A 13,464-nucleotide genomic window follows, 5' to 3' on the forward strand; every position below is an offset into this window, starting at 1 on the left:
AACCAAAACTTAGCAGTTATAGAATATCAGCAGTTATCAGAAGTTATATTTGTGCATGTTGCAAAATAAGCTGTGTGCAGTTATTGAGGAAGTGGTATTTTAACTATAGTTTTAAGCCTTTTATGGCATAAGAATGTATTGTGTACTAGACAGACAAGCAGAAACACAGGAAAGGTAGTTAAAGTTACAGAAAAGACGAGGAAGTTGCACCACAAGGTCCCGACCTTGTGTGTGTGTGTGTGTGTGTGTGTGTGTGTGTGTGTGTGTGTACGCGCGTGTGTGTGTGTACGCGTGTTTGTAAAGATAACCGTTGCTGTCTAGAAACTAGGAGACACTCCCCTGTGAGGAGAGAATAAAGTCACAGGAAAAACTCAGATCAGGGCTCACTTCAGATGAGATCTTGGTGGACCAGCTCTGATTTAATATCTGTTGCCAAGGACACTTGTGATGCTGTTTGTGAACGCACAATTGTGTGTAACCCTTATGCTGGACTCAGTAAACTTTGCTTAACTGAACTCTTCGTCTCAGATTGATCCTTGTGTTCTGGTAAACTGTACGATGTAAGAAAGACAGGCCTTAGGGCCTTATTTTAGACATAATTCCCTCTACATAGTGTAGATGTAGCCTTAGATGAACAGAGAGCTCCTTACCTGCCCATGTATCCCGTCTGTCCCAGCTCTCTATTCGGGAAGTCGGTGTAGAACTCTGGACTGATGGCGCCGCCTGCTGACATGATCCCATCTGGATGAAACGACACAAACACAAGTTCATAAACAGCGTTGATATCAAATCTTTTCATCTAATCACTTGCAGGTTTTCCAGTATAAAGAACTGTTCCCTTTAAATCCTTCAGTACCGGCGTTGTAGAACAGGTCGGGTCTCTCCAGGATGTCTCTGTCCCCGATGAAGGATTCTCCGTCCTCCCCGAATACAAAGGGCTCTCCCTCTTCATCCATCAGACGGTTCTCCACCATCTCCAGCCACTGACCGTTGTACCAGCGGAACTTCTCATTCTGGATCTTCTTTCCCCACTCCTCGTCATATTCCTGTGGTGATGTTGGAGAGAGGAGCGAGATGGAAATCATTGGCAAAGTACTGCACATTGATTTGTATTTTGAGCACTTGACAGACACTCAATTGTTGAATTGTTCTGCTTCGGAAAATAAACGTGTGACCTTTGGTTAAAAGGACAATTTTACCATTTTCTAAACAGCGAAAAGTTTCTTCTGTGATGCAGTGTGTGCTGCTTTGGCAACAAGAGCCTCCGTCTGGAATTGCTCTTTTCACTCATTTTTTGGCCTTTGGTAACAAAGAGTGGCAGCAGGGCAGTAAGGTGTTGCCTACAGTAGAAGGAGATATGGGATGGGAACCTCCAAACAGCAGACATAAATGTCTAATGCTTTGGCTTTGAAACAGACTTGTGAAGATGTCTGATCGGGGTAAGCCCTATGTTCCCAAAGCCCAATGTTCCCACAGCCCAATGTTCCCACAGCCCTATGTTCCCACAGCCCAATGGTCCCACAGCCCAATGGTCCCACAGCCCAATGGTCCCAGAGCCCTATGGTCCCACAGCCCTATGTTCCCACAGCCCTATGTTCCCAGAGCCCAATGGTCCCAGAGCCCAATGGTTCCACAGCCCTATGTTCCCACAGCCCTATGTTCCCACAGCCCTATGTTCCCACATTTCTAAGATTTTTCTTAAAATTTGGGCCTATGTTCCCACATTTCTAGAACATTTTCAGAATTAGGTCTTGTGTTCCTACATTTCCCTTTAATTTAAGCCCTATCTTCCCATAAGATTGTTTAGGGTTAGGGGGATAAAATCTGATACAAATTTATGAAAAAGGAAATGTAGGAACATAGGGCCTAATTTTGGAAAACAATCTTAGAAATGTGGGAACATAGGGCTGTGGAAACATAGGGCTGTGGGACCATTGGGCTGTGGGAACATAGGCCCGCTCCCATCTGATCAGAGACCCACTAAAAACATATGAAGTGGTCATCCCTGGGATAATGAGTTGAAAGTGGTTTACTTTGTTTCTTTGTCAGGAGATAAGGAGCAATATGATGTATAGAGACATACAGTATCATGTACAGAGAATAAACCGGTCTGTTGATATGTGGTGTAAACCAAAATTACAAACTTATTGCCATTATCCCATTTTTTTTGCCTTCTCATTCTCAATACACCAACTTTTACACCTCAGCTTGTTTTTCAAGCAGTTTAAAAATGATGGAAATGTACCAGGTGCTAGCAGCGATGAGGTCTTATCGGGGGAGATTAATAGGTGTAACATATGGTGACTGATCGCCACATGACGCACATTTACAACAGACCATACAACTTTAATCAACAGCTCCATATCAGGAACATGTACAGTATGTATGACTGTGTGTTGTCTCCGTCCTCCTAATAAAAACCTCCGTTCGGCCGGCTCGGCTGTTTGCGTGCGCGGCTCGGCGATAGACAACCACAGAGTTGTGTTTTCTTTTCTCTGCGGGGGATGAAGGGGGAGCGATAAAGGCGGCCTTTGAGACCGCGACGCCCCCGGCCCGAAAGATTAATCATTCCGATGCAAAGCAGAAGCCCCGTGGGCCCCGACAGGCACCCAACCCGAGGACCCTGCACTCAAACGGCCCTATTGACCGCCACACAGAGGCTTGGAGGTGACAGCGACACATTATGTCAGCTTGCTGATTCATCAGAGGCTGAAACGGCAGCGTGACTCACACTCAGCAATTAGGCACTGATATTAGTTTAATATGACTCATCAGTTATTAGCAGCTGAGCTCATGACAGAATGAGCTCATTACAGCCGGAGTGAGGCAGTGCACGGCACTTCTGGGAGCTTTTTTTCAACATATTCCTTTGGAAATGTGGCCGGGCTAAGAATAGATCACGGTGAATTAGGCCTCTGTCCCACTTGGAGCATCTACAAAGTTCCTTTGTGTGAAACCGTGTGTGTGTGTGTGTGTGTGTGTGTGTGTGTGTGTGTGTGTTTGTACATGAGCAGGGCCACAATGATCAAAGGCAAACATGTCAGGACTGCCCAGTTATGGCGTGTGCTGCCAAAAGGATCCTGCACAGCCGAGCAGTAATGATTGCGTGCACGTGTGTGTGTGTGTGTGTGTGTGTGTGTGTGTGTGTGTGTGTGTCCACAGTTCTGCTTTCTCTCTCACCTCTGCTGTCCAGCCGCTGACACACTCCAGAGCCCGCCGGCTGCCTTTCATGTGGCCCGCAGCTTAATAGGTCTCACTGATAATTTCAATGAAACACTTCCTTCGCCCCCGCTACACTGCCTGGCTATAATCTACAGCTAATTACGCTGATCTGAGGTCTGGCAGCGATCACACGCGGACTGGGAGCTGACCACACCTGTCAGTCACGAGGCGATCTGGGGGCTCATCGGTTTGTTAATCGCTGATGTCAAATTTGACTCGGGCACATCGGGAGAAGGTGAGGACTGTGGAAAACGTCTCACGTTTGTATGGAAATGGAACTGAGCAGCATGAAAATACTGCAGGACAGATCGGTAGATTTGTGATCTGAATAGAGTTCAAAGAGTTAATTTTGATCTTACATTTCATTTCATGACTGGTGATTACTGTACAAACAAATAGCTTCCAAAGGTTCCTGAATGTCCTTTTCAAAGCTGTGTTACCAACCGGACAAAGTCGGCCCCCAGACCCCCAAACGCATCCGTTTCACTGCCAATCGGTCCAATTTAGAGCCGCAAAGATTACCGTATTTTCCGCACTATAGGGCGCACTTAAAAGCCTTTAATTTTCTCAAAAAATGACAGTGCACCTTATAACCCGGAGTGTCTTATATATGGATTAATTCTGGTTGTGCTTACTGACCTCGGAGCGATTTTGTGTGGTACACGGCGCTCTGTCAAGATACCGTAGTCAGGAGCGTCGCGGAGTAATACACAGGCCTACTGTGCTTTAGAGCCCTGCGCGAGACTGTTTTCTTCATCCCGCTCCCACTGAATTTCGGACCATTACCGCCCTCACCCGCAACGTGTGTGTTACACTGCCGCCCGCACCCGCAATGTGTATGTCCAGCACCAGCAAAACTTTTTATGCCCGCACAATAATAGAAATGCATTGATTTTGTGGCTTCTCCCGTCCCGCAGGAGAAAACGCGTCATTTTATAGGCTATTAATACAGAGATTCATGGGGTTGTTTATTTCGTTTTCCTGACAATGAACTTTTTCCAAATGTCAAACTTGCCTTGCTTTTTTTTAGCGATGTAAATACCTTCTTTGAGTTTCCTTTCGACATCATTTGTTGACATTCTGTCGCTAGGCTACGTCCCGATCCTGCAGTGTTTTTTTTTAGCCGCCCGCTCCCGCCCCTTTCAAAGTTTTTACCGCCCGCTCGCGGGACCCAATCCCAATGCAGCCCTCTACTTTTGTTTTGCTTAATGCGCCTTATAGTCCGGTGTGCTTTATATATGAAAAAAAGTTCGAAAATAGACCATTCATTAAGAGTGCGCCTTATAATCCAGTGCGCCCTATAGTGCGGAAAATACGGTAATCGATTAGTTGTCAACTATTCAATTAATCGCCAACTATTTTGATAATCCCTTTGAGTCTTTTTTTATGTAAAAAAAAGTCAAACTTGTGTGATGTCAGCTTGTTAAATGTCTTCTAGTTTCTTCTCTCCTCTGTGACGGTGAACTGAATATCTTTGAGTTGTGGACAAAACAAGACATTTTGAGGACATCATCTTGGACTTTTTGGGAAACACTGATACACATTTTCACCATTTTCTGACATTTTACAGACCAAACAACTCATTTTACAACATTTAGTTAGTTTTGCTCTCCACTTTGATTTTTACATGTATTCATCAGCTTATGTGCCTAAGCCTTATAGTGGTAGGGAAAACCCTGATAATCAGATCAATAAGTTTCAGATCAATTCATGCTAACTGTTGAAGATTATTTTTTGGGGCTTTTCCCCTGTATTAGATAGTGACAGTGGATAGACAGGAAAGGGGGAGAGAGATGGGGGATGACACGCAGTAAAGGGCCGCAGGTCGGATTCAAACCCGCGCCGCTGCAAAGGACTCAGCCTACATGGGGCGCACGCTCTTACTGGGTGAGCTAGAGGCCGCCCCGATTCATGCTAACTTTTAATTCACGTATCAAATGGAAAAAGTAACCTAAATTGCTCCCGCTGAAGTGGTCGACATGTTTAGGAGGCCTGTGTTTACTCACGGCGATGATGTCCAGCGTGTTGTGGCAGACTTTACGGATCTCTGCGTTGTTATCGTGCATCAGGTCGATGAGGTACGCTGGGGCTTCTGAGATCGGGACTCAAGGAAAGGAACAATGGCATCCTCTCTGGGACATTTCAATGCTGAATCATTTAGTTGTCTCTAATCAGTCGCAGGGGGACGGATGGGGTTGGGGATGGGGATGTGGTGGAGCTGTGGTATTCTCCCACACTTTCATTTAAAGACAGAGAGACGAGGAGACAGGTGCCCTCCGGCCAAAAGGAACCGCTGGCAACATTTCCTGTGATGAAGTGAACACCTTCCTCCCACAGCGATCTTACATCCCATATATATTCCTGTTGTGGTCTTCACGCAGACAGAAAAACATCAATCAGAATGTGCTGACAGAGAGCATATTTGTAATTTGACACACGAGCCGCCACCACCGACCACAACTGTGTACAATTACAGGCAGCTCAGAATACGCAGAGGGTTGAAAACAGTAGTAGGACTCATATGCTACATCTACACTACTATGTTTTCACAGACAGTTCATTAAAAAGATAGTTTATAAAGACAGTAGCGTTCATGTTTACATGCGGGCGCCATCTTGGGAAAACAGTCGTGACCAGTCGAACCACGAACGCTGTGCAACCAGTAACATAGCTCAAACATGGCGTTCATGGTTTGACTGGTCATGACCGTTTTCCCAAGATGGCGCCTGCTTGTATACATGAACGCTACTGTCTTTATAAACTATCTTTTTAATAAACTGTCTGTACACTTACAAAGTTCTCAACGCTTCGGTTTACATGTAGGGACCCTCATTATGCTACCGTGGAAGTGTGGTGCTATTTTTAGCCTTGTTAGTGGTATAAAGTAGATATTTACCCTCTGCCCCAAAAGCTAGCGTTAGAAGCTAATCACCGGTTTTGCGCTAGCTTGTTTCAAGCTAGAGACACATTCGATTAGCATGAAAACGTCACAGAGAACGGTCGACTCGGTACACGGGTGGTGATGGGGCAGTGGATATGAAACATGCCTTTGTTGTGGGAGATCGGGGTTCAATTCCCATTGTGATACATTAACCAATGTGTCCCTGAGCAAGACACTTAACCCCTACATGCTCCAGAGGCGTGCGACCTCTGACATATATAGCAATTGTAAGTCGCTTTGGATAAAAGTGTCAGCTAAATGACATGTAATGTCATGAAATACACATATGTTATTAACCTTAACACACATCACATGACCATCCACACACACTGGGCATGTGCGTGCCGGTGTAAACGGGAAGCAGATTGTCAGACGTTACTCTGCGGTTGAAGATCATGGATGTAGAAGTTGAAAATACAGAAAATACTTTGGAGAAAGAACAACAACGGTGAAAAGTAAGAGCAGGGATTTATTATCTTGGAGCGACGGCGAGGTGGAGCTGTTACTAAAAGGTATGTAAGCTACCTAACAGATAGGACTGACTGACATGCATCCTAGTTTCCAAAGGTCTCGGTTTGTGCCCGTTCAGACCACAAAGCAACCCCGGAGTTTTAGAACCAAAACGGGGGCAGCAATGTGTCCAAATGTCTCCGTTTTAGGGGCTCTGAAATGCCAGAGTAGTGCGGAAGCGAGGCGTACCAGAGAACAACTTGTGGTGGAAGCTACTCGTAAACATTTTTGTCTCATGTCTCTAAACATTCATCTCATCGAATGGGACAGGAATGTGTACAATACTTCACTTATAAGCAGAAAGGATACGCGTGTCTTTGACGATGACGTCCCTGGTAGCTTTTTGAAAGACCATCTGGTAGAAGACATACACAATCTGACACACAAACTCGTCATCCTCTTGTTGGGCTGAGATGGAAACGGGTAGAGAAGAGGAAAGAGGTGAACAAGGATTCAAGTGGATCACATCATGAATCATCCATTCTGTTGAATTAACCTTTAAAGTCATTTTTTTCCATCCTGAAATGTATATTCATATCAATCCCTGCCAACCTTAACACTTAAAAACAATAAATGTAGTACTGTGGAGACAGCAACATGCTCATCTGATTGCTCACATTTCTATGAGCTTTCCCTCAAGAATTTTGTAACAATCAAGATTTAAACTACTGAACATTTTTATATTCACCCAGTTGTTAAAACTTCAAATACCGTCATCAGTGGGCCATTGACTCAATAACCATTGTGTTACCTCCTACTGTCATAGTCAGTAACTTAACAGACATTTATTTAAATGAGAAATCTTCCAGATTACAACTTTAGATACCTTAAATAACAGTGTTGCTCTAAAAAATCTAACTTTGACCAGTGTTTATCTTTAAACTGCCAATTCAGGTGGTTTAATAAAATAAGGTAAGCATTTCTAGGTGGATAGAAGACAATCATTTTTAAAAAGGTGAACTCCCTAAAAGTTGGGGCACGAGATATCGTGACTTTTAGGCTACATTCACGCTGCTACTTCTTAGTTTAAAAATGACTATCTTCTGCTACGTTTCCCCCTCTCATTCCCCCTCTCATTCCCCCTGCTCTGGTGTTTCCCCCTCTCATTCCCCCTGCTCTGGTGTTTCCGGGCCCCTAAACCGGAGACATTTGGAAACACTTCTGACCCGTTTTGGTTTGGAATCTGCGGGGTTGTGTTTCAGTCTCAATGGCCCCAAATGGAGACCTTTGGTAACACCGACACTGACGCCAACGTTTCTCCTCCTGATTGGGTCTTAACGGTCACGACGTCTCGTTCTCTGAGACTAAAGCTACTACCGTCACCACAGCAACTACCAGCAATGGGTGGAGTCTCCACGCTGCCTCCTGTTTATGCTCAGTATACGAGAATGTTGATGAGATATTTTGGTTTGGCCATGTTAAACATGTTAAACTGAGATTAGTTCTACTAAAAACACTTGTGTGCATGGAGATTTCTTTTGGCTCAAAACTCCCCTTAAAAACCAAAATGTAGTGATGTAAATGTAGCCTCCCTAGCATAAAAAAAACATTAAACAAATACTAGATCATCCATTTCATACTGCTTTGGAGGACTTGAGTTTCTCACCATTGAGCAGCTCAATGAGAGCAGGAATGAGGCCAGACTTAGCCAACATGGCTGCACAGGAGTCATCCATGGAGACGGTGCCGATCATGATCACCACCTCCAGGATGAGATCGTCCTCTGCAGAACCTGACATCAGGGAAAAGAAGTGGAGAGGATGACTGACAAAAAACACTTCACTGATCCTCTGAAACATAAGCAGCAGGGCAGAGTGCCACAGCAGAGAAAACGTTCATGTTCTGGGACTATATGAGTCTGTCTGAGTTCAGTCGTTTGAAGGCTCTGTCTTGATTAGGGCTGCACAATTATACGCAATTTTATCAAAATTGCAAATGTAGACGAGTATAAAAACTATTCCTGAAAGCTAGTAAAGGAACTCCAGGTTTGATTCATACTGTTCTTTACTCATTCCTTGATGGTTTAAATAATAACCAGACGATATTGAGTCAAAGTTTTTGATCGGCTGTTAAAAAACGGGTAGTCTATATCCACCACCTTCCACTACTGGGATTGCCCCCGTTGCCCCGTCATTTCTTTTTCGACCAGATGTCCGTCCCCTTCCTCTTCCTTTGTGTTGGCGTTCTAAACTCCGGTGGATCCGCGTCTCAGATCTCTGCAGGGTAAATCCAGACAGCTAGCTAGACTATCTGTCCAATCTGAGTTTTCTGTTGCACGACTAAAACAACTTTTGAACGTCCACATGTTCCACCAAAACAAGTTCCTTCATGAGACTATTTTCCAGCGGTGCTTTGGCTCCGTCCGGTGCTTAGCGCCGCCCATGATGATTGCGATTGGTTCAAAGAAATGCCAATAAACCAGAGCACGTTGTTCTCTCATCCCGGGAATGCTGCGTGGACTAGCCAGACCTTCCTCCACAGCGCTCTGGAGGAGGAGGAGGAAGGAAGGTCTGGCAAAACCTTCTTTTGATTCTTTTGTTGAATGAAAAACAGGTTAACTGCTCTACTCCTCAAAGCCAGGTATAAAAAAAAAACTGTTCTGGTATTAAAGCAACACTGTGTAACTTTTCCCGCCTCGGTCCCCCTACAGGTTGGAGGTTGTCCATTACATTATCATGATCTGTAGTTCGAATGAACTGGACAATGTAATGTAATGGACAACTCCGCTTCCAACCTGTAGGGGGACCGAAGCGGGAAAAGTTACTGTAAACTGTGTATCAAATGATCCCCAGAGAAGTTCCACTGGGCCTGGTTGGGGTCAAATCAGAGGGTCAAACATGGAACCAGTCCACTTAGGTCTTCACTGGTCCAACATTTGAACTTGATATGAGTGGAAACCACCAAAACTAAGATTACCATTTAAATCTCCCAACTTTTCTGTTATTTTCACCATTTACTATCAATGTGAATTTAATAACTAAACATATTGCACTTGGCCTTATTTCTGCTGTAATAAAGAGAAAGGAAAACTGAGGTTAGGGGGGGGTCACTGGTCATCAAAGGTAAAGATAAGGCCCAGACCTTAATGAGGGTCCTCTGTCCTCATATCATCCCTGAGCAGTGACCCCTCACTGACAGTGCGATGCAGGGGGGTTGTGGTTAAGACAGGGCATGGGAGAGACCAGGCCTCAGGTTTTAAAGGGAGATAGATGAGAGAACTGTGGCAGGATTATCATGACTGTGTGTTCTGTAACAGTGGGTTTAAGATACATTTTCACTAGTGATGTTACGTTCTGTGCCGGGACTTTAATAGCCTGGCGTGGCCCTCCTACGTACTTCTACTCAATTTTCATTTTCCTTCAGTACTCCGTCTGGGTTTGCGGTATATTCTTGGGTTTTCTCATTATATTTACCGGTCCAATCATTGAACAGAGGGAGTGGCTGAGAACGATGACGTTGAGGTTGTGCACTAGTTTGAGTTGTAGTTCCGTCATGGCGGTGGAGAAAGATGCGAGCGAAGCCATTCGGTCCGTTGTGGCAACGCTGCCGAATATCCAGAAGTTAAAGTCTGAGCAAGAACAATCTTTGCTGAGTTGTGTTGGTGGCCATGATGTTGTGGCCCTCCTCCCCACGGGCTTCGGGAACAGTTTGATTTTCCAGCTCGCTCCGTTAGTGGTGAAGGAGTTGGCTAAGGCTAACGCTAGCGATGCTAAGCCGACGTCGCGACCAAACGTTAGCGATTGGTTATGGCAGATCCAGAGCGGTTCTGGGCAGATCCAAGTTTTAAACTTCAACAGAGTACCCGCCTTCAAGGAAGTTAACACTTGTCAATGGAGAGAGGCCAGACTCTCTGGACAAATGAAATGGACCAGAGTCTGGTAGGACCAGGCTAGTGGACCAGAGTCTGGTAGGACCAGGCTAGTGGACCAGAGTCTGGCTTACTTGGCCTATAGGTAAGGTAGTCTCTAAGATAGCCACACACAAATATAGTTCATCCTAAGGATTCCCTGTGCCAAATGTATGTTTAACATTAAAACATGATTTATAAAAATCATGACAACAATTATTAGGCTATTTGAATAGCTTAGTATTATATGCTAAAAAGGTATGTATAAAGACTTTAGGCCACCCTACACATTGCAGTAGGCCCAGTTTATTATGCAACTTCATTTTATTCAATATATGTAGTAGGGGGTCCCTGCTCTCTCTCTCTCTCTCTCTCTCTCTCTCTCTCAGTTAAGGGGTCCTTGACTTAAAAAACATTGAAGACCCCTGAAGTAGATCATCTGTAATATATGGTCCTGTTTTACGCTCTGTGACCAACAGGTGGTGTTGTGAGCAAATGAAGCCTCGAGTAGCTTCATGAGGCTTCATCTCGCCATCACTAATTTACCCCGTGTGACAAAGACAAAACACTCTGATAAAGACCATATAGGGAGGAATCAGTCCTTCACACACACCTGGTTTGAGTCTGTCCTTCAGGTACGGCACCAGGTTGTACTCCTTGAGAACCAGCGCCCAGTCCAGGTCGGGGATGGTGAGATTGGCCAGCGTGCCCAGACACTCGATCACAAACTCCTCGGCCTCGTCCTCGCAGATCTGAGCTGCTAGGTCGCCCACATGGTCCTATCAGCGCACACGCACACACACACACACACACACAATGTACTTAAAGTATTAATAGTAAAAGTACTCAATGCAGAAAAATCTTCCCATTGTAGAAAGTGTAAAGGATCCAGCCAGCTATGTGTGTTTAATGGTCTGGGAGAGTGAGTGTGTGTGTGTGTGTGTGTGTGTGTGTGTGTGTGTGTGTGTGTGTGTGTGTGTGTGTGTGTGTGTGTGTGTGTCTCTGTGAACTTGTAGGCTGTTATATTGTTGGCTAGTTTCATTTATAATAAAACATCAGGATTTTATATGTGTTTTGTGTGCAGGAATCTGAATGTGTAAAGTAACTAAAGCTGTAACAGATGAATGTAGTGGAGTAAAAAGTACAATATTTCTCTCTCTCTAGAAAGTGGCATGAAAAGAAAAGGCTCAAGTAAAGTACAAGTACCACAAATGTGTACTTAAGTCCAGTACTTGAGTTAATGCACTTAGTTACATTCTACCGCTGCCAGGTACTGACCAGGAAGAGGCTCTTAGTGGGTCCGTTGTGCTGAGAAAGGTTTCTGATCATCTTCATCACCAGAACGTCCTTCAGCTTCAGCGCACGCTTCATCAGCATCTTTAGACCGTTACCTACAGCAGATCAGCAGGGAGAAAGAATTTAACAAACTGTGCCACAAAAAGTCTGTGTCCATATGTCGGGTCCATCGTTTCTTTGCAGCACAGACCTTCGCAGATGATCTTTGCATTGCTCCTGTTGGCAGCCAGGTTTATGCAGAGCGAGATGAGCTCCATGTCCATCTTCTCCTCCCCGCAGGCGTACACCATCTTCATCAGCTGATCGTAGAGTGCAAACGTCAGTTAACGGCTTTGTTCATCCATCCCTCAGATTCAAGACAAACTAATTGATAATGCACATGTGTGGTCTTGTGTTTGTCGTGTTAGAATAACAACGTAGACGAGCGGGAAAACAAAAATGACAGTGGTCAAACACGTCTGCTCTTCTGGCTAACACGTAGCAGAAGGGAGTTCCCAAAGACGGCCAACATGTCTTCATTCTGTGTGTTTGTGTTTCTGGTTGTATTCTGTCATTTAAAAAAAGAAAACAAAACTCTTTACATTTTTTTTAAAGAGCATCCCTGGAACCTGAACCCTGAAAAAAGGGTGAGGAAAAGAAATCAGAAAATGATTTTAAAGAATGTGTGTGAGTTAGAAAGAGAAAGAGAGTGTTAGAGATAAAGAGAAGGCAAGCGTCATTCCTAACCTCCCAAACACCCACCTCCTCCCTCCCTCCCTCCCTCCCTCCGTCTCTCCTGCACTGATTTAACATTAAACAGGAAAAGCTTTGAGCTGAGGGGGGGTGGCGGGGGGCAGAGGTGCACTGCTTCCCTGAGAGGAGTCAGGAATCAGAGAGAGAGAGAGAGAGAGAGAGAGAGAGAGAGAGCGAGAGAGACTGTGCCGGGGCCTGGGTTAGGTATCACATACCAGGGGCCCCGGACCCCAAATCAGCCCCGTCTAGACTCTCTGGCACCTGCCTCTGCTTATTTACCACAGACAGCCACCGGAGGCCCAGCTGGGGCCCAATGCCACCGCTGCAGCCACCCTCGCCCCCCCCCCACAACCTCCACCTCCACCTCTGTTCCTCTCCTCCTGCACTCCTGACATCCCCACATCCAGCACCAAACGCTGGCCCCATTAAAAGCTGGAGAAGGGGAGAGGGGCTGGTCAGTGGGAAAGTGATAAAAGAGAGGGGGGGGGGGTGTGTCTTTAAAAGTACAAAATAGATGAGAGAGGATAAAAAAAAAAGGTGAGAAATGGGGTGAAGCAGTTTGTTAAAGATGTATTTTTACAGATGGAGGGACATGTTGGTTGTTTAGTTAAGGTCTTAAGGCGAATAACTTGTTAGTGATTGGGTTTAGAGATGCCAGTTTGTAATTATATAAGTGATCATTGGTCGGACTATATATTTTGATTATTATTTCAATCGTTAGTTGTTTTCACTTGACCCGATACACAGGGTCCCAAATGAACACTCGCCAAGCCCCAAACGCAGGTTTTCCGTTTGGATAATAAAGAGGCGTTGTTTACTTCATAGGCTGTGTATTTGTGTTATTACATTAACTGGGTCACATGACAGTGATATATAACAAAAAGACATATCCTGGGATTCAGTCACAACTTTGATT

The 13,464-nt window shown here is 44.9% G+C and overlaps 1 protein-coding gene across 2 annotated transcripts in view; it reads right to left on the reverse strand.

Moving 5' to 3' along the window:
• Positions 1–13,464, reverse strand: part of kifap3a (kinesin-associated protein 3a) — a 52,938-nt gene that overhangs the window by 10,210 nt on the left and 29,264 nt on the right. For both annotated transcript variants that reach the window (XM_078258271.1, XM_078258272.1), the window contains exons 12-19: positions 12,007–12,115; positions 11,799–11,911; positions 11,134–11,299; positions 8,280–8,405; positions 6,983–7,081; positions 5,229–5,314; positions 857–1,046; positions 651–741 (exon numbers count right to left, since the gene is read on the reverse strand). In XM_078258271.1, the coding sequence (XP_078114397.1) occupies positions 651–741; positions 857–1,046; positions 5,229–5,314; positions 6,983–7,081; positions 8,280–8,405; positions 11,134–11,299; positions 11,799–11,911; positions 12,007–12,115 (980 nt within the window). The remainder of the gene's footprint in view (positions 1–650; positions 742–856; positions 1,047–5,228; positions 5,315–6,982; positions 7,082–8,279; positions 8,406–11,133; positions 11,300–11,798; positions 11,912–12,006; positions 12,116–13,464) is intronic.

Source organism: Sander vitreus, chromosome 9 (genome assembly GCF_031162955.1).
Source record: "Sander vitreus isolate 19-12246 chromosome 9, sanVit1, whole genome shotgun sequence".
Taxonomy (NCBI): domain Eukaryota; kingdom Metazoa; phylum Chordata; class Actinopteri; order Perciformes; family Percidae; genus Sander; species Sander vitreus.